The 19,963-nt window shown below is 48.6% G+C and overlaps 2 protein-coding genes and 1 pseudogene across 11 annotated transcripts in view; 1 reads left to right on the top strand and 2 right to left on the bottom strand.

Moving 5' to 3' along the window:
- The first annotated feature begins 76 nt into the window (after positions 1–76).
- Positions 77–3,585, top strand: P2rx2 (purinergic receptor P2X, ligand-gated ion channel, 2). 9 transcript variants are annotated; one of them, XM_006534920.4, is made up of 12 exons: positions 342–617; positions 726–897; positions 993–1,064; positions 1,144–1,219; positions 1,296–1,392; positions 1,543–1,623; positions 1,708–1,846; positions 2,166–2,296; positions 2,448–2,541; positions 2,664–2,729; positions 2,815–2,892; positions 3,100–3,585. In XM_006534920.4, the coding sequence occupies exons 1-12, from the start codon at positions 442–444 to the stop codon at positions 3,202–3,204; spliced, it is 1,287 nt and encodes a 428-aa protein (XP_006534983.1). In that variant the 5' UTR covers positions 342–441; the 3' UTR covers positions 3,205–3,585. The 9 variants fall into 9 exon arrangements, with proteins under 9 accessions (XP_006534984.1, NP_001297630.1, XP_006534983.1 ...); NM_001164834.1 differs by having other exon boundaries at positions 362–617; positions 762–897; positions 3,163–3,585; NM_001164833.1 differs by having other exon boundaries at positions 362–617; positions 762–897.
- Positions 3,586–5,928: 2,343 nt separating this feature from the next.
- Pole (polymerase (DNA directed), epsilon) overlaps positions 5,929–19,963 on the bottom strand; it is a 51,150-nt gene continuing 37,115 nt past the window's right edge. The window contains exons 32-48 of one of the 2 annotated variants that reach the window (XM_017320715.1): positions 19,719–19,859; positions 19,314–19,467; positions 19,131–19,237; positions 18,800–18,976; positions 18,494–18,717; positions 18,093–18,313; positions 17,681–17,885; positions 15,522–15,695; positions 13,726–13,851; positions 12,327–12,468; positions 10,838–11,015; positions 9,105–9,236; positions 8,781–8,974; positions 7,357–7,557; positions 6,898–7,023; positions 6,350–6,439; positions 5,929–6,265 (exon numbers count right to left, since the gene is read on the bottom strand). In XM_017320715.1, the coding sequence (XP_017176204.1) occupies positions 6,152–6,265; positions 6,350–6,439; positions 6,898–7,023; positions 7,357–7,557; positions 8,781–8,974; positions 9,105–9,236; positions 10,838–11,015; positions 12,327–12,468; positions 13,726–13,851; positions 15,522–15,695; positions 17,681–17,885; positions 18,093–18,313; positions 18,494–18,717; positions 18,800–18,976; positions 19,131–19,237; positions 19,314–19,467; positions 19,719–19,859 (2,706 nt within the window). In that variant the 3' untranslated portion in view covers positions 5,929–6,151. The remainder of the gene's footprint in view (positions 6,266–6,349; positions 6,440–6,897; positions 7,024–7,356; positions 7,558–8,780; positions 8,975–9,104; positions 9,237–10,837; positions 11,016–12,326; positions 12,469–13,725; positions 13,852–15,521; positions 15,696–17,680; positions 17,886–18,092; positions 18,314–18,493; positions 18,718–18,799; positions 18,977–19,130; positions 19,238–19,313; positions 19,468–19,718; positions 19,860–19,963) is intronic. The other variant, NM_011132.2, reaches the window with a different exon arrangement.
- Positions 15,214–15,334, bottom strand: Gm26277 (annotated as a pseudogene).

Here is a 19,963-nt window from a genome sequence, read left to right as displayed (position 1 = left end):
AGGGGTGTGGGGGGGTTGGAGGGGGAAGCGGAATTAACATCCCAATGCTGGGCAGTTCCTTGGAGAAATGAGGGTTGGGGCTGCGCCCTTGTGTGTCTGCTATGAGAAACCTGGGGTGCCTGCCGTCAGCCCCTGATCCTCTGAGTGATGAGGAAAGCGCCCAGTGTGGAGCTTCTCTTGGGCTCCTCCCGGGGCTCTCCGGGCTGGCCTGGCCTCTCCGCTCTTCTTGTCACCAAACTGGAGTTGTGATCCACCAACTGCACCACCAGGCTGCACTCTGAGCCGCACCCCGCCGCACCTGCAGTCTTCAGTAAGACTGGAAAGGGACTAGATTGCTACTGTCACAAAGGGCGGGGAGCGAGGCCACACCCCCAGCCTGCCCACGAGAGGCCGAGAGTGTGAGGCGCTCCAGCAGCTCTTGTGGACCGAGCTCCTTGGGCCATGGCCGCTGCACAGCCCCGGCTTCCCGCGGGGGCGGCCATGGTCCGGCGCTTGGCCCGGGGCTGCTGGTCCGCGTTCTGGGACTACGAGACGCCCAAGGTGATCGTGGTGCGGAATCGGCGCCTGGGATTCGTGCACCGCATGGTGCAGCTGCTCATTCTGCTTTACTTCGTGTGGTGCGCCGGCCGGGGCACAGTGGGCAATCGGGCGGGAGGGGATACTCAGCCCTGGGCTTGTGCGGGCGCCCTTAGGGCTTTAGGAGAGGGATATCCTGGTCTCTCCAGGGTTGCCTCCGGAGCCGGCACCGCCCTATCCCACAGGTACGTCTTCATCGTGCAGAAAAGCTACCAGGATAGCGAAACCGGTCCGGAGAGCTCCATCATCACCAAAGTCAAGGGGATCACCATGTCGGAACACAAAGTGTGGGACGTGGAGGAATACGTAAAGCCCCCGGAGGTGCGGCGCTTCCTGCCCCAGGCCCGATGCTCCTCCGCGGTGTGACCCGTCTGAGTGAGCTGACAGGCCCACCGCGCCTTTATTTCTGCACCCAGGGGGGCAGTGTAGTCAGCATCATCACCAGGATCGAGGTTACTCCTTCCCAGACCCTGGGAACATGCCCAGAGGTGAGGCCGGTCAAGGGTGGTCTGGGAAAACCTAGGCCAGTTGCAGAGTCTACCCTCTAACCTACAATCTCCACCCTAGAGCATGAGGGTTCACAGCTCTACCTGCCATTTAGATGACGACTGTGTGGCCGGACAGCTGGACATGCAGGGCAATGGTCAGTGTGCATCAGGGACAGTGGGGAAGGCAGGGTTAGCCTGACCTCAGTAGATTAACCAGTGTGTGTCCTGTAGGGATTCGGACAGGACGCTGTGTACCCTATTACCATGGGGACTCCAAGACCTGCGAGGTGTCAGCCTGGTGCCCGGTGGAGGATGGGACTTCTGAAAAGTATGCAGGATCTACAGACCCCATCGGCAGTCTCCTTTCTCCTTACTGATGAAGATCAGATTAACTGGGAGGAGGAGGGAGACCATGTCCTCCTTCCTGCCCTTGGGATTTGGGGGAAAGGAGACTAAACCACTGTCTGTAACTTTGCAGCCATTTTCTGGGTAAAATGGCCCCAAATTTCACCATCCTCATCAAGAACAGCATCCACTATCCCAAGTTCAAGTTCTCCAAGTGAGTCTGAGGAGTAATTGCAAATGCCCGACCAGTATGTAGGCATGTGCTGGGAGCAGGTGTTTGTTTTCTGCTTCTCCTTAGGGGCAACATTGCAAGCCAGAAGAGTGACTACCTGAAGCACTGCACGTTTGATCAGGACTCTGATCCATACTGTCCCATCTTCAGGCTGGGCTTCATTGTAGAGCAAGCAGGAGAGAACTTCACAGAACTGGCACACAAGGTAAGGATCAGAGGGCATGGGGACAGAGAAGCTGGGTGTCAGCATTTGCTGCCTAGGAAGGGTTTTACTGCATCTAGATGTACCTTCTTTGTCTTGGTTAGCTTTAGCTGTGTTTAGGCAGAGGGGAGAAATGTGATCACGGTCTGTGCAGGCACCCGCTCAATTATTGACACCTGGTCCCATGACTGGTGCTAGTACCTCACTGCCTCCAAAACCAGAAATGACTAGCTCTCTGGACCTTTGGCTCTGAGCTGAACCCTATTCCTTGAGGTTTTTCTGCTTTATGTTCTTCAGCCCTCCTTGGCTCACTTCTCTGCAGGGCGGTGTCATTGGGGTCATCATCAACTGGAACTGTGACCTGGACTTGTCTGAATCAGAGTGCAACCCCAAATATTCTTTCCGGAGGCTCGACCCCAAGTATGACCCTGCCTCTTCAGGCTACAACTTCAGGTACCTTGTTCTGGATCCATGACAGACAGTGGTGGCTGTGTTGACTATAGTCCCACCAGAAGAAGTCCTAAAGAGAGGAAGATGGGTGTGTTCGAGTGCCACAGTCCTCAGACTGACAGCTTTGACATTACTTTGGTTCCCTCGACCCTAGGTTTGCCAAATATTACAAGATAAACGGCACCACCACCACTCGAACTCTCATCAAAGCCTATGGGATTCGAATTGACGTTATTGTGCATGGACAGGTACGCACGGCTGAAGGGTTCCACCTAGGCCTGTGCTGGGCTAGCTCCATGCCCCTTATAGCATCCCATCCTCAAGCAGCCTGTGTTGAAGGTCTAACTAAATGCATGTCTGTTGTCTACAGGCAGGGAAATTCAGTCTCATTCCCACCATCATCAATCTGGCCACTGCTCTGACCTCCATCGGGGTGGTAAGAAATCCAGATCCCCTTAGGGGTCTGAGTCAGGTAGGGAGTGCTTGGTATGCCTTTACCCACTCGCACCTGCTGATTTCAGGGCTCCTTTCTGTGTGACTGGATTTTGTTAACGTTCATGAACAAAAACAAGCTCTACAGCCATAAGAAGTTCGACAAGGTGCGTACCCCAAGGCACCCCTCAAGTAGATGGCCTGTGACCCTTGCCCTTGTCTTGGGCCAGATCCCTCCCCCACCTAGTCACTACTCCCAGGACCAGCCACCCAGCCTTCCATCAGGTGAAGGACCAGCTTTGGGAGAAGGGGCAGAGCTACCACTGGCTGTCCAGCCTCCTCGGTCTTGCTCCAGCTCTGCTCTGACTGAGCAGGTGGTGGACACTCTTGACCAGCATATGGGACAAAGGCCTCCTGTCCCTGAGCCTTCCCAACAGGACTCCACATCCACGGACCCCAAAGGTTTGGCCCAACTTTGATCTCATCCTCACTAAGCTACAGACCTGGATCTGGGAGGGCAGAGACAGCTTCTGCTGCTAGGCAGCCCTAGGGAAGATCTGCGCTCTTCAGTAACCATGTCCACGTGACTGGGAAACAGACACCTGTGCAAGAAGATAGGCATCTTGCTCTGGGCCAGGCTTACATTCTTCCTCTCCCTAAGGCTTCTGGGGAGAAGTGGGTCCCTGCCATTTCCTTTCCCAACAGAACTCCTCATAGGATCCCCTGTCCTTTCCCTGCCCACCTTTTGTACTCTCACACAGCACTCTGGGACCCCAAATTAGAGCTGTCTTCCGGTTGTATTTTAAGCCCCCCTTTAGAAGTCACACAGCGTGCTGAGTCCAATAAACCAGTGATGAGCTTTCTGGTCTCAATTCTTTCAGAGTAGCTGTGGGCTCAGGAATATAAGACAGGAGAGTCAGTCTCCTTCCCAGGGGTCTTGCATTCTTACTTTGCCTGCATTCTTGGGTCTGTTAACCGGATTGAGTAGAGTAAAGCCACATCTGCCAAGGGAATAAGGCTATGTTCAGAATCAATGTCTTGGGGTGAGGACAATGAACAGGTCAAGCACAAAGGCAGTACTAACGTCAGGGCCTGGGGTAATCTAGTTACTGCATCTTTCCCCTTTAGTGGAGTGACTCTGGTCAGGTAAAGCCTGTTGGGAGCCTGGATCTTAGTTCCCTGGTGGCTAAGTCTATGCTGAACGCCACCCGAGAAAGCATACTAGCTCAGACTAGCACACCAAGTAGCAGAGTGGCCAAAGAACTAGGAAGCAGTCCTTTCAGTTTCTGCCCACATTATGCGAAGATGGTATGTCTGTGTTGTCACACCAAGTGTTTGGAAGAACACCAGTTCTTGATACTCCCAGATCCTTCCTTCCTTGGTCATGGCCTCCACAGGCCACCAAATATGTTTAACTTCCTCTATGTTTGGTTTGTAAGTTTATCTAGTTTTAGACAAACTGCCCTTTTCAGTTTGGTATCTGGTTACAGCTTAGAAACCAGGGCCAGAGATAGTTTTCTACTTTAGAATCCCTAAAATGACCTCTGATCGAATCCAGGGCTGAGCGGTATCTATGGCTGCAGTGACCTACCCTGTGCTGCTGTAGACAGGCTCTTCTGGGAGACAAGCCAATGTCTCTTGGGCCCAGAAATCCAGGAAGCTAAGTTAACCAGCTCCCTCCTCCCCTTGTCTAATTTGATTTGATCTCCATTCAGAATGTCCCAGCACTGCCAGCTCAGTACACATTCCAACCAGGGAGGATCAAGTAGGTATCATGTTTCTCCCTGCAGACAGCCTGAGCTCACCAAGGTTCAGACAAATGCCTGATGGATAGATGTTAGATATTAAACTTTCCTTTCAGGAAACTCCCTGTATAGGGTCCCTGTACAAATGAAAGTAGTAAACCAGGAATTGCAAACTATAGGGGGCTGGAGAGATGTCTAAGCAGACAAGAACACTTGTAGCTCTCTCAGAGGATAGGAATTTGGTTTCCAGAACACACATGGCGGCTCACGAGCACCCATAATTTCTGTCCCGGGGGATCCAATGCTTTCTTCTGACCTCTGTGCGTACCAAGCATACACTTGGTACATACATATACATGGAGGCAAAATATTCCTACACATAAGCTCAGTAGGGTTTCCCATCTTCTTTTAGGGCCCCCATTATTTGGGCTATTTGAGTTTGGCACTTGGCTGCTGCTCTGGTAAACTATGGCCTGGGACAGAAAGCAGTAGTAGACAAGGGCTGCATTTAGCTCAGTGAGAGTTGAGAGTTCTCTTATTTCCTGAGACCAATGAAAGGTTCTGCTCATCTAGCAGATAGCCCAATGTCAGTGCAGAGAAGTGACAACAACTTATTCCACCACTTACAGTGCAAAAAGGCATCATACTAAAAGGGTGGAGATTAAGCTGCCCCTTTAAGAGGGTACCAGCTTCTGTGCTCTGTGTCTGTGATGTCTTGAGGAACAAGTGATGGCTGAGTCCAAGTCCTCCACAGATCTCAAACCTCACTTTCCCCTCATTTTCCTTGCTACTTCTCCAGCTTAGCATCAAATCTTGCGTGTGAGAAGGTATTTTTCTAGGCCTTAGGGTATTTGAGTCTATGATAAACGACACTTAAAATCCTCTGCTTATGGGCCTCAAGCTCAAGAGGTCCTTGCTCTACAGTCCTGGTGAACAAAGAGTGGGTTTTCCACATAGACTAGGCAGATCAAAGGTGTTTAGTTTAGGCCTGTCTCAGCCCTGTTCTGGACAGAGCACCAGGTCTCACTCAAGACACTGGGTGACAGATAACCCTCTTCATACTTTGCTCTGAAGAAAAACCCCTGGGTCTATGTTTCTGGTTTTTTGTTTGTTTTTTTGGTTTTTCAAGACAGGGTTTCCCTGTGTAGCCCTGGCTGTTCTGGAACTCACTTTGTAGACCAGGCTGGCCTCAAACTCAGAAATCCTCCTGCCTCTGCCTCCCGAGTGCTGGGATTAAAGCGTGTGCCACCACACCCGGCTTCTATGTTTCTGGATTTCCCAGAAAGCAGACTGAATTCTATACCCATGAAGCTGATGGAAAGGCTTATTTGTCTGAAAATAAGCAAGACTCTGGTCAGAGTCAGGGTTTTGCACTGGCTTCTGTGTCTTCTCTGCCCACACCCTTACCTCATCTTAGAACATATCTCATGCTCAGACGAGAGGCAGAAGAGCTTTGTGTGGAAGCATAAAACAGACGCTTCAAAACCGTGTTTACTTAGCAGGCAGCTAGGGATAGAGCCATTCCCTGCTTCTGTCTGTTTATGGCATGATGACGTTAGCAGAAGTCTTCTGTTCCTTCTGGGCTGTGCTCATGAGTTTGGAAAAGCAAGGTGGTCAGTGGTTCTGCCTTTTGGAGCAGGCAGTAGGTGTGGGATACCAAAGTGTCTTTAGCCTAGGCTTGCTAACAGTTTGATACAGGGCTTGTCTGTAACAGCCATTCTATGGTCTCCTGGAGATATGACATGCTGTAGTACTTGGCAATGTTCTGGAAGATTCTAATCTGTTCCATGAAGACCTGTAGGAACAGACAGACACAATGACTCTGGGTTTTACTCAGACGGGAGAGGAAATCCCTATAGTGAGTGTGAGAATGGCTCACCTCAGTGCGGATGGTGAGAGTAAAGTCCCCTGCGCAGCTGCAGTACACAGGCATATGGGTCTCTTTCATACCACGGCACTTGAGGCATACCTGAAACAAGCAAGCAGCACCATCATTTCAGGACTCAGTGCTTGACAAAATTCAAGTTATTCAACTCTTGCCAATTCCTTCTCCAAAATGCCCACCTTGCTGTGGGTATCCTCAACCTGGACTACCAAGGTCTGGGAGGGTCCCGTGTCCCAGTTGGCTCTGTCCTAATAGTTGCCCAGGGATTTGTTCAAGGACTCTGCTCAGGTCCTCCTAAACTGCTGAAGCTTTTCTGCTCTGCTCCTGCACTCTACCACTGACATCTTTACTGTCTGTGGTTTATCTCCCTCCACTGGACAGGCCCATCTGCCCACAGAAGGTATCAATGATGAGGACAGAATGAGTGGGCGAGGTCCATGGATGAGGATTCCCTCCTAGGGCAGTCAGGATCTAAACATGATCTTGGCTTCTCTGAAATGTTGATAGTGCTTGGAAACTCCTGGGTGGACTAGGGAGCTCACCAGGTCCTGAAGTGTGAAGGCCATCAGTTTCCTCTGCAGGGCTTCCACCAAGGCTGACTCAATGGCAGAGGAGTCATAGGGGGCTTGACAATTGGAGCAGAGCCACTGAGGCAGGATGGCTCCATCCTGGGAAATGGGAGGAAGGCTTAGATGTCAGTGAGTGGAAGCCAGGGCCCAGCTGGGCAATAGAAGGCTGGTGTAAAGGGAAGATGCAGAGAGTGCAGGGGCAAAGGAAACCATCACTACTCTTGGCTGCATTCCATACAGCCTGAGCTTTTGGTTTGTGCTGATCAGACCTTTCAGAACAAATTTTTAGCACGTTACAGTGGAGTGGCTTAGGGGTGGCCTATTTTTAATCCATAAATGAGTCACTGAGGTAATATGTTGTATATTACAGGTTGGGCTACATGTCCCAACCACTTTGGACATTTAGAAGTTTTGATCATCAGCTGAGCTCACCTGAGAGAAAGAGGAATCTTTGCACAGGTCCAGGTCTCGGCAGAAATTACAGCTGTGGCAGATTACCTCAGGGAGCACGTAGGAGTGGCAGGGGTCTCTGAACTGGGCCTCCTCAGAGAATTCACCAACGTCTACCAGGCGAAGAAGGTCTCTGTTCAGCTTATTCACCTGATTTGTGATGTTTGTATCCAGAGATAGTACCTATGGGGACCACAGACCTTCATGAAGTAGCCCTAAGCCTCTTTACCATTCTGGCTGGACCAAGTGCCCCTTCTTAGCTCATCTCCCAGCACCGTTTAGCCCTTCTTCCCATCTGGAAGCTCCAGGAAGAGCTGATTCTCTACAGTAGCAACTCTGTCAGTGAGTAGAGTCTTCACTGATGAAGGAAACATCATTGATTCTACACAATACCTTCCAGAAGCTAAAGAGGGAGGAGACCCTCATTGGTCCTAGGAGGTCAACATCACCCTAATACCACACAAAGACACAGGCTGTTACCACCATAAGAATGGACAAAAACAGCCCATATAAATACTAGCATCAATGTGCAAAAAAATACAGAATCTAAAAATAAAGAAGCCCAAATGAGGCTTTTTTGTTTGTTTGTTTGTTTGTTGTTATTTTTTTAAAGACAGAGTCTTACTCGCTAGCTTCTGAAGATACAGACTGTCCTCAAACTGGTCCTGCTACCTGCCTTAGCAGTCCCTGGACTGCAGGTGTAAGCCAACGTGTCCAGTCCAATTGTGCTTTGAAAGGGTGTAAATATCCAATGGAAAAGAGCTCTGGAACTGAACACCCTGGAAACTTGTGTATACACTGTAAAGATGAACTAAAAATGGACCACAGATCTAATGTGCAGTTCATTATAGCTTGTTTTCTGGGAAAGAGGTCAGTGACTGTCCAAAGTGCATCTGTGGAGAAGAAACATCCCCAGCTTACCATGTTAAACCCTGAGGTGTAGTCACTTGATATTCAGTGCTCAGCTTCAGAGTGAAGCGCTGGGATGCTCAGATGGCACAATGAACAATAAGTGCTTTGAGTAATAACCCCGCATGGGCAGGGGTAGTATCATCTCACCATGTGGGCCCGCCTTTCCCAGAAAACAAGCTCTGTCACCTCATTTGGTCTCAGGTCTGTTCTGGCTCACCAGGCCCACTGTGACTGGCGATCATGGACTCCTTCCACTTCCGTGGGCTATAGCTTTCCCAGCATTCTGCTCTCCTACTCCAGAGCCTCTGTGCCTGGTTCCAGGACCTCCAGAATCTGAACTAACCAGTCTCTCATGGTTTATCGCCAGGCTTAGGATCTATCAGAGAGGGCTTCTTCTGTAATACCTAAGCTCAAATCCCTCAACAAGGGTTGCATTGGATAGAGACCCAGCAAATGCTGATGGAATGACTGAAGGACTTATACCTGGCCCTCACCTTGCACACATATTTGATGAACTCCAGAGCAGGATTATTGAGCAGCAAGTGTGAACCAGGGAGGACGGGGAACATCTCTGAGGGCTCAGTGGTGTTCCGAGAACCTGTGACTTTCTTCTGAATTTTCTGAGTAATGGTGAAGAAGCTCTGAGTGAGCTCATTTGCCACATAATCTTGAGAGAAAGTGATCATTCCTGGGAAGGAGAGAGTGCTAAGGGACAGACTCAGCTGGCACTGGGAATCCTACCCATTTGCCTGTACCATCTGAAGCACACAGATCAGGTCATGGCACATAGCAGTATCCTGTGACCAGGGACTGCTCACCAGGAAGAGATCCAGTTGCCCCTTCAGACTCCTGGGAGAACTGGCTGGCCCCCTTCCTCTTCACAGGGGTACTGCCCGGGGCACTGTGTCTCAACTCCTCCTTCATGCTTTGGTACACAGCTACGATGTATGCTGCAGAAAGAGGCAAACATAGGTCACAGAACACTGGACAATACTCCAGAATTGAAGGAGCCCTGTGGCTGCTTAAATGGTCAGACATACTCATTTGAAATGTCATTGTTAGCAACAGCTTAGCTGTTGCCCTTTGATGAGTCCAAGGTCAAATACAAAACTGGATATAAGAAGGGAACTTGCAGCAGGGTGGTGGCAGTGGCAGGCTGAGTTGGAGGTCAGCCTGGTCTACACAGCAAATTCCAGGACAGGACAACCAGGCTTACACAGAGAAACCTTGTCTCAAAACCAAAAACAAAATACAAAACACAAAACAACCAATAACCAATACCAACCAACCAACCAACCAACCAACCAACCAACCAAGAAAACACTACAGAAAGGGAACCTGCTGCTGCCTGAATTCATCTTGAACAGTGAGTAACCAGGACAGCAAGCACAGACAAGGGCAGTTTATGAAAACAGATCCTTAACAGCAAATGCCAACAGTACCGTAAAACCTGAACCCACATGCCTGGAATATCTCTCTCCTTTTCCCCTTTTTCTCCCTTTTCCCCCTCTTTCTTTTCCTCCCTTCCCTTCCCTTCCCTTTTCTTTCCCTTCCCTTCCCTTTTCTTTCCCTTCCCTTCCCTTCCCTTTCCCCTTCCCTTCCCTCTTCCCTTCCCTTTCCCCTTCCCCTTCCCTTCCCTTTCCTTCCCTTCCCTTCCCTTCCCTTCCCTTCCCTTCCCTTCCCTTCCCTTCCCTTCCCTTCCCTTCCCTTCCCTTCCCTTCCCTTCCCTTCCCTTCCCTTCCCTTCCCTTCCCTTCCCTTCCCTTCCCTTCCCTTCCCTTCCCTTCCCTTCCCTTCCCTTCTTAAAGGTTTTTTCAAGACAGGGTTTCTCTGTATATAATCCTGGCTGTCCTGGAACTTGCTGTATAGACTAGGTTAACCAGTTTTGAATTTAGAGATTCACCTGCGTTTGCCTCCCAAGCGCTGGGATTAAAGGCATGCACACCACTGCTCAGCTAACCTGGAATATTTCTTGAGACAACTTGGAAAGGTAAAGACTCAAAAGATGTAGACAAAGATGTAAGCAATCACAAATGAAACCTCCTGTTGGTACAGACCTGTGAGGTGAGTAAGACGTCCTGTCTGTCTGTCTGTCTGTCTGTGAGGTGAGTAAGAAGCCCTGTCTGCCTGTCTGTCTGTGAGGTAAGAAGCCCTGTCTGTCCGTTGACAGTTTCATGACTTTGCTCATCACCTGTTTCCCTGTTGTAATGAATGGCACCAAATTCTAAAAGTCTAATTTTTATGCTTATGTGCATACCGACCACAATAACCAGGTCTACAAATACTTTCAAGGCGTGAGTTTCCTAGTTAGTGAAGCCCCAGAGGCCAGTCTCATTACTGTATGAGCATGCACATGTTCCCAGGGATGTTAGTCGTGAACCTATTAGAAACAGAACAGGGAAAGCAGCTTTGGGACTCCCTCAGACGGTCCTCTGGGGAAGACAGCAGCAGCTCCGCTGAGCTTGCCATTGTCCTCTCCACACCAAGGAGCCAGAACCACGCTCAACGAACGACTCAGCTTGGCTTGGCTGTTCAGCTCCAGCTTGGCTCACCTGAAACAATCATGAGGAAGTAGCTCTGGCAAGAGGCTGCCTGGGGCAAGAACTGTAGAATGTTCCAGTTGTTCTCCAGTAAGTCCTCAACCTCGGACTCTCCCATGCCCTCTTCCTCCTCGTCCTTTTCCTTGTCCTCCTCCTCTTCATCAGTTTCCTCTCTTGCCTGGGAGTCTTGCTACAACACAAGGACAACTCCTATTTCCACTATGGCAGCAACATATAGTAACAAGACATGGGAGGCAGGAGCCCTTCAGTTTGAGTTTCCTAGACTCTCACATTGTAAGACCAGTGCTCCATGGAGTACGTCTAGCTCACTAGGGTGACTGGGAACTGTGATTCTCATTTACTCTTTTAGAGGGAACTTCAATCCACCTCCCCTTCCATTTAGGGCTAATTCCCAGTGACCAGCTTCTTCTGGTCCTTTAACAATTTCTTCTTTAGCTGGGAGCGGTGCCTTGAACCTGTGGCTCAATACTCAGGATGCTAAGAGAGTCTCTGGTGGTGAGGATTAAGGCCAGTCCAAAGTACACAGTCAGAATCCAGCTCACAAAATAGAACCTCTTGTGTTGGTGACAATTTTCCCATAGGCACAACTTGACTGGATACCTGTGATCCTGCCAGGGTGAATTCACTTCTACATCAGCTTATAGGAAAAGTTGACACTAACACTATGCCATTATCCCGACGGCCACATTTCCTTTTTCCCCCTCAGTGAAGTCTATTTCCTAATCCCAACTCTAACTAGAACTGCTCCTATCTAGACCTTTGAGCCATGGTGCCTAAGGACGTCTTGTCCTTGTCTTCCAGCTTCATCTTCCTGCTTTCCAGTGCTTCCCCTTTTGGCCGTCTGCAAGGATGCCATGGAGAACAAGGACTGCTGTCTTGGCCTCTCTCCTGGGTACTACTCTAGCACAAGGTGATCAGCTGTATCTCCACTTCACAACTATCACAGCCCTTCCCTCACGTGGCTCTTGGATGCAGTCTCCATTCACCCACAGGCACTGTGCATCACTAAATTCACCTGCTAGCTCCCAGACCTTGCCTGTTCACAACTCTGCACTGGAATCCCCCCCTGACCTGCCACTGCCTGCTTTTCTTCCCCTTGTGGTGTGTTGGTCTTAGAGTGAGCAAGTAAATACCAGCATTTCTCTTCTAATGCTGAATTCCATTCTGTGCAGAAAGTGGGCACTGCCAGCTCTCTGTGATCACCTGAAACGACTGCCCCAACACCCAATGGGCCTGAGCTGTCCCAGCTCTCGGGGTGTCTTGCTCTCTCGACATGTCTGGCATTGCCAGTGCTTACAGAACTCTCTCTCCTCCCTCTTTTCCATGAGTTTTGTCAGGTTCTGCCTCATGGAAATCTTTGCTTTCACTAGGGTTAATGGTGTACTCCTAACTTTTCCTGTAAGGAAACAGGACTTACAGAGGTGAGCAGTATCTGCCACAGGCGTGAATGTGGTCATATATATATGAGAACCATACTTACCTCTTTTACCTGTCCACAGTGAATACTAGATGGAACTTTTCCTTTGATTCCACCATAGTTGGATGGATCCATCCAGAGAAGGAATTCCCAGCATCGAGAGAAAGAGATGGTCAGGGAATGGAAGATCTCTTTAGAATGGATGCTGCAAGAAGCCAGACAAAAACTATGAAAGTGACGCAGGAGTTTTCCTTGTTCCTCCCTTCCCTTCGTAGGTATATACTTATCCTTTTACTTACAAATGAACTTCAAGTGGATTCAGACAGTCCCCCAAACTTCCTAGCATACTGAAGGAGCTGCCTGTAAACAACTGCCCGGTAATGACCAAGAGGAAAGCCAGGGCAAGCCCAGGTCCACTGCCTCTGTCATGTCACTGGCAGCATTGCTTCCTGTTTTCTTTTTTTTAAAGATTTATTGCTTCCTGTTTTTAAGCACTGTAAGTTTTCTTCATTGGTACCATTCCTAGCTAAGTTGGCCTTTATCACTAATCCCACCCTTGGTACCTGTGAGGCAGGAAGGATATTCTAAACAGACTCCTCTTCTTCATTTCTTTTTCTTTTCTTTCTTTCTTTCTTTTTTTTTTTTTTTTTTTGGTTTTTTGAGACAGGGTTTCTCTGCGTAGCCTTGGCTGTTCTGGAGCTCACTCTGTAGACCAGGCTGGCCTCGAACTCAAATCCGCCTGCCTCTGCCTCCCAAGTGCTGGGATTAAAGGTGTGCACCACCATGCCCGGCATCTTTTTCTTTTTTTTAAAGACATGTTTATTTATTTACCTTAATGTATATGAGTGTGTGTTGTTAAGAACATTTACTCCTCTACCAGAACTGGAGTTCCGATTGGGTAGGTATAACTGTCTCCAAGAGATCTGACTGACACCCTCTTTTGCTCTAGGCACCCATATACACTTTCTCAAAAACAAAACAAAACACAACAAAACAAAACCCCAACCGTCTCCTCCCAAAAGTACCCCAAAATTAAATCCTCAAGATTTCATTTTATTTACATTGGAGCCTTTGGGCCCAAACAGATTTGAGGATATGATTCATCCAGGCAGTAATCACTGCCTGAAGCCAAAGGTATAAAACGGGGTCCTGCAATTGAGAACGTGATGACTGACCATCTGGAATCACAACACTCCCATCTGTGAAAGGTTTATGCAACAGCACTTTATAGAACCTTCCTATAAACAGAAGGTGGTAGGTACTCCTTTAATATTTCAGACTTGAACAACATGCTTTATATCTGAGTTGTCTACCATAGGTATACCACAGTGTAGTAGCCACTCTTTCATGCTGCTATGCTTAACCCTGGGTGTGATTTCTTCATCAGCAATGGAGACACCCTCAAGCATCTCTCTGAAGCTATGGCAGCTGCATCTTCAACCAGGATGTCCCTTCCACTAACCTGTTGGTAATATATTCCACATAGGCAAGGGCATCCTCTATTCGGCGCTTCTTTGTACAGAGAATGATGCGATTGAAGTTGGCATAGACGACTGATGACCCCAGGCGCTTGAACTCAGCAATGAGCCTGTGGAATATGTTTATAATTAATGCAGGAGGTGCCTTGGTGCAAAAGAAAGCCAAAAAATATAAAAAGAAACCATGAAGAAGACCATGGTGATACTGAAACAAGTATCCTGATGCTAGAGAGATGGCTTAGCGGTTAAGAACACCGACTGCTCTTCCAGAGGTCCTGAGTTCAATTACTAGCAACCACATGGTGGCTCACAACTACCTGTCATGGGATCTGATGACCTCTTCTGGTGAGTCTGAAGACAGCTATAACGCACTCATACATAAAATAAATAATTCAAAAAGAAAAAAATGTATCCCAACTATGCTTAGAATGAGCAAAAGAGCAGAGATTTGGGACCCAAAAGCAATAAAGAAACTTCTTTATCTTTTCAGGTGAGGTTGGGGACTGGAGAGATGCCTCAATTGTTAAGAGTATTGGCTGGCCTCCCATCACCTACGTGGACGCTCACAATCATCTATAATCTCAGTCCCAGGGGATCCACTACACTTTTCTGAACTTTAGGACTCAGGCAATCCTCATTCTCAACCTCCCGAGCTGTGACTACATGTGCATCCACCACAGCAGAGCAAGATCCCTCCTCTGCTTTTAGATGGGAGTCCAGCATGGCAGAAAAATAGCAGGAACAAAAGCGATAGATAATAAAAAGGTGAAGAAATGCCGGGTGGTGGTGGCACACGCCTTTAATCCTAGCACTTGGGAGGCAGAGACAGGCGGATTTCTGAGTTCGAGGCCAGCCTGGTCTACAAAGTGAGTTCCAGGACAGCCAGGGCTACAGAGAAACCCTGTCTCGAAAAACCAAAAAAAAAAAAAGTGAAGAAAAAATGGTAAGCTCTTATTATATAATACATAAAAAATATTTATATTATATAAACGGCTCCTTTTCATACAGAACTCATTTAGGTTTTGTTTTTTTGCTTTGACATTGTTTCACTCCATTGTCCAGGCTGACTGAGAAATCCCTACATAACTCAGGCTATCCCTTGACTTGACATCTTTCTCAGCCTCCTAAATGTGCCACTTGTCCAGGGGAACTCGATTGGGGTATATCTGACTCCACAGCCATCAGGAAAGAGCCACTTCTCAGTGACCATGTCTTCAAATTCACCTGTATTAAACTTGATAAAGGCCCACTTCTTTGAGGTGAGGATCTTCTGGTGGTCACAGAACTTGAACTTAGCTCTACAAAGAACCTCAATCACATGTTGCTTACTCTGCAGCTTAGTGAGGATGGACATGCTTACCTGGCCAATGAGAACCCTGGTCACTGAGCCCTGGGGCTTACCAAAGGTACCATGAATGCCTGTCTGGAGCCTAGACTGGGGACAGCACTGAGATCAGAAATAACTGCCAGAGAATTGCCTCCAAGGTCCCTTAGGACAACCCATATAGGCAACCAGCTGTATACACTACTAAAGAGGCTCCTGTTGCATACCAGGGCCCCTTGGGGAACTCCATTCAGGTTTTCATTTTGTTTGGGTTTGAGACAGGGTTTCTCTATGTAGCCTAGGCTCTCCTTGAATTTGCTCTATAGAGCAAGCTGGTCTTGACCTCAGAGATCTGCCTGCCTCTGCCTCAATAGCAGTTAAAACTGCCTGGGCTTTATATATCTCCAAAGTACTGGCTTATGTCCCTCAGCCCACAGCACAGGGTGAAACACTCACTGCAGGAAGAGCTTCTTCATCATGTTGTGCAGCGTCCGGTGAAGGGCTGGGTCGTGGAGCAGAGAGCACGGTGACTGGAGCCAGCGGTAGAAGTGCATTACCTGGTTGTCAGCATAGATGTTGTGGTACTGTGTGATTTCCTTTACCCAGCCAACCACCATGCTCTTCAGGATCCTGAGAGACAGCAAAGGAAGATGAACTGTAACATACGCTGCTGCCGACATCACTGTCCCTTTTCATAATCCTTAACTGCCACTGTCTGAGTTCCATTCCTTGGCCCAGTAACTTGTGAGCATCACCTCCTCACCACTTCCCTCCATTTAACACCTGACTTGCTTATTACACCTGGACAAGGAGACACATAATAGGCTTTTGTCCTTATTAAGATTCATTTTTAATTTTTCAAAATTTATGTGTAGCTGTGATGGTATGTACTTTGTGAGTCTAGGTGCCCATAGAAGCCAGACAGTGTCTAATATTGGAGCTATATTTACAGTGGTTGTCTGTAAATGCATTCCAGGAGCTAAACTCATGTCCTCTGTAGTAGCAGTAGTCTTTACTATTATTTTTTTGAGACAGGGTCTCACTGTCAGAAGAGCAGGAATGAAGAGTCACAGAGTTGATTATGAACCTTCCATGTGAAGAACTAGGGACTGGCCCAAGCTGCGTTTTCTAGACACCAATGATACACAGGGAAGGTTCCTGGAACCAATTCTGTGCTTAGACAGAATAGACTGGACTTGGGTAATGAAGGAGCCAGAATGTCAGAGCTATGACCCTGAGGTCACTTTTATGGCTTTCTGTAAAAATGCCCACTTCCCTCAACTGGTGGCTGCTGCTACCTGGGTCTGACCCCCACCTGCTGCTCAGGGTTGAAACACTTCTTCTGCTATAACTCTGCTCAGTTCCCAGCTCTCCTAACCTAGTTCTTTCTTCCTTCATTTGGAGGCAACGGGGCTGAAATACATGTTTTAGAATCACAGGCTTTCTTAGCCTCAGTAATACATCATGACCACAGCCCCTCTGACCTTGGCTTTGCCATTTCTGGCATGAGTGAAGACTGTACCATCCTGTAGGGCTATGGAAATATAGGCAAAGTAAAGTGCTCTGTGTTCCTGGTACAAAGGAACCACTCTATAGTATACACTGTTCCATCACTAGGAGCCAGGGCTGACCATATCTCTGACAGATGATACTGGCTACTATGACTCATTAGGCTGGGTACCCTGGGAATTTCCTGCAGATACACCTTTGATTACACTGAAAGCAATTATGTATCAAAAAGTTCTTTGTGAGAAAAGCTTCTGGCCTCAGAAATGTCTGATGATAGCACTTGTACTGCCTATTAGTAATTAGGCAGGGACATGGGGGTCCTTGATTGCATTATGGAAGACTCAAGGGACAGACATCCCAGGAATGCTGACTCTAAGGCTGAAGATGGCATAGTAGTTAAGAGCACATACTACTCCACAGGACTGGAATTCCATTCCCAATACTCATACCAGGTGTTTTACAACCTCATGTAATGAGTTCCAGGTATCTGGCTCCTCTGGCTTCTTTGGATATCCATACTCACATACCCACCCACCCGTGCGCCCCCCCCCCCCCCCACTGGGAACCATCTCCTTTTCTGAAGAGAGAAAGGGTGGATGGGATGAAGGGAAGGTGAGAGGGAGGAACTGGGAGGAGAGGAGAGAGGGGAAACTTCGATCAGGATGTAAAGTAAATAAATGACTTAATAAAAAACATAACAAAAAATAATCTTTAAAAAAAAAAGTTGAGCCAGGTGTAGTGGTGTATGCCTTTAATCCCAGCACTCTGGAGGCAGAGGCAGGCAGATTTCTGAGTTTGAGGCCAGCCTAGTTTACAAAGTGAGTTCCAGGACAGCCAGGGCTATACATAGAAACCCTGTCTCGAAAAACCAAAAAAAAAAAAAAAAAATGAATGTGTGGCACACACCTTTAATTTCAGCACCTGGAAGGCTTCTATGAATCTGAGCCAGTATAGTCTACACTGTGAGGTTTGGACAGTCCAGAGTTACACAGGGAGCCCCCGACAATATATGTATTTTGCTGACTCTGGCTTTGGCATTCTAAAGTGGGGGCTACCCTCCCTGCTGCCTTGGCTAAGACGGTAGCATATAATATGACGGCAGATACCTGAAGGTACTAGAGCAGAGGGCTGTCTCATCGTAGTTGGCCAGGGCACTGGCAGCTTGATTGCCTGTTACCATGTCCTCTAGGGAGGCCTGCTGGATCACATCGAAGCTGATGCCCATGCTGCCAGCCCCCTCCATGTCATTGACATGATGGGACTGGAGGATGGTGTTGACTGCCAGATTTTGAATGTCCAGTTCCACGCACACTGCAGGGAAACACAGCTTGTTCACATATGCCAGCCAGTACTAGGATCATTTCCCAGGTTAACTGTCACTAATAGGACAGAAAGTGCTGCCTGCAGGGTCAGGCATAGCACATGACCTCTGACTGACATCTAATTTATCATTTCTTAAGACTTTGCTTCTTCCACATGGTTGAGCAGAAGACCCCATCTTTCCCTTCTCTCACTCACCAGTAGAGTAACAGCCAGAACTATTGATCTCCACAGTGGCTCGGTCATCAAACTCCATGACAAGGCGGTTGTCATCAGCTTCCTTCCCACCCAGGTCAGGCCGAGAGGTAGGGGATAGCCAAAGCAGGTGGTTATGGTGCTGGAGGTGGCGTGCAAAAAAGAGGTCTGAGCCAAAGGTGGAGATGTCTTCCGGCAGGTTTCCAACAGGGATGTGGAAGTACCTATACAGAGGTACAGGTTTAGTCCCAAGATACCAGCATCATTTAGGGACCATTTGCAGGGCCATACACTGTAGGCACCCAGCTTATAGCCTCACTTGTTTACCTCTCTTCTTGTGTGTGTACACTGGGAACTGCACTTTCTAGCTAACTTCTACTACTGAGCTACATCCAACTCCTCACCTGCTCATCTCAAAGGCCTGCGACAGGCACAAGTCTAAATTGAGGTAGTGCCGGATCATTCGGCGAGCTCCATGGCGCTGCCAGTCCAGGACTGCATAGCTGATCTTGTCAGCCACTCGGATAGGCACTAGTGGGAACTCTTCTAAGACTGGAATCTCACTGGTCAGCCTACACAGCTCCCAGCTAGACTGGACAGCGATGAGTGTGGGCCCTCGGCGCTCTTCCTGGGTTGAGAAGGCAGAAAGGGCTCAGTAGACAAAACCTCAGGATGGGAGACACTCACCACTGGACCCCAACTTCTCTTACCTTGTAGGCAAGCAGGAAGCGCTGGATGGCTCTGCAGATAGTCTTCAGGTTGGTTTCAGCACGAACTTCAAAGGTGTGTTTTGGGGGAGGCAGGAGCTTGGGGTCCACCTTGTCCAGCAGCAGGCTGTGTTCTGATGAGTACAGGGCACTGAGCCCTGGCATTTGGTTGCTTCGTACCTAAGCAGACACCAACTGTTAGGCCTGTTGTGTGTGTGTAGCTGGGCAGTCACTGTGCCTTTCTATTTCTAACTGAATGGCAAGAGGAGTATCTTTCTTCCCCATATTCTGCCTGACCCACAAATTCTCACATGCCCTGGGCCCAATGACTCACAGTATCCAACACAAACACAGATGCTCTTCGCTGTGAGGGGATAAAGACCCCAAAGAGTGCCTTGTGGCCCTGAGTGTGATGGTACAGGTAGATATGGCGGATACTCCCTGTAGAAGAAAATAAACCCGTTGCCTGAGAGCAGGGGAGGCAAGGTAGGTGATAGGGCTGTTGGTAAGGCAATACCTGGTTCCAAGTAGCTGAACTGGGCCAGAGAACGCATTTCAAGGTGCTCGAGGGCAAAAGTTTCAGCTTCCCAGCCCGAAAGGTGCCTTGTCAGCTGCTTGTTGACCACACACACACAGCCCAGCTGCACGAGGGCCCGGAATAACAATGGGACCTGGGAGAGTAGTTAGTATGTTGGGTCAAATGGGAGACTCTAGCACCACAGCTCTATCTGTGGCCACATACCCCATCATAGTCTGTCTTCACCTACAAGACACCACCTTAGGTAGATACGCTGCTGACACTCATCACTATCTAATCCACCTCCCCACCACTGCCCACTGCCGGATTCCCTGTGGGATTCTCTCTGATCATCCAGCTTCATTTACAACCAGGAGGTCATTGGCCAGGGAGAAAAAAAATCACCTGTGTCTCATACACGCCCTCAATGTCTGGTACTGACAACTCAGTGTTGATCTCGTTGATGTGTTCTTGGTACATGTCCTCTGGTACTGAATACTCATAGAGATTGTAGACAATGTTGGAACGAGGAAGAGCCCGATTCACCTGGTGACAAAGTGGTGATGAGCCTACCACAGCCTACGGAGTGGATCACTAACCAACTCCGAGGGCTTTCAGGACCCAAGACAGTTAGCTCCCCAGCTTCAAAG

Source organism: Mus musculus, chromosome 5, assembly GCF_000001635.26.
Source record: "Mus musculus strain C57BL/6J chromosome 5, GRCm38.p6 C57BL/6J".
Taxonomy (NCBI): Eukaryota; Metazoa; Chordata; class Mammalia; order Rodentia; family Muridae; genus Mus; species Mus musculus.
Note: the sequence above shows the minus strand (reverse complement) of the source record. Positions and strands in the feature narration are given on the sequence as shown.

Excerpts from the sequence above, each read along its gene's own strand:
- P2rx2 (NM_001310700.1), top strand. The coding sequence starts at position 442 with ATGGCCGCTGCACAGCCCCGGCTTCCCGCGGGGGCGGCCATGGTCCGG. Across the intron at positions 1,847-2,165 it reads TCACAGAACTGGCACACAAG|GGCGGTGTCATTGGGGTCAT; the intron begins GTAAGGATCAGA and ends ACTTCTCTGCAG. Across the intron at positions 2,730-2,814 it reads CTCTGACCTCCATCGGGGTG|GGCTCCTTTCTGTGTGACTG; the intron begins GTAAGAAATCCA and ends TGCTGATTTCAG.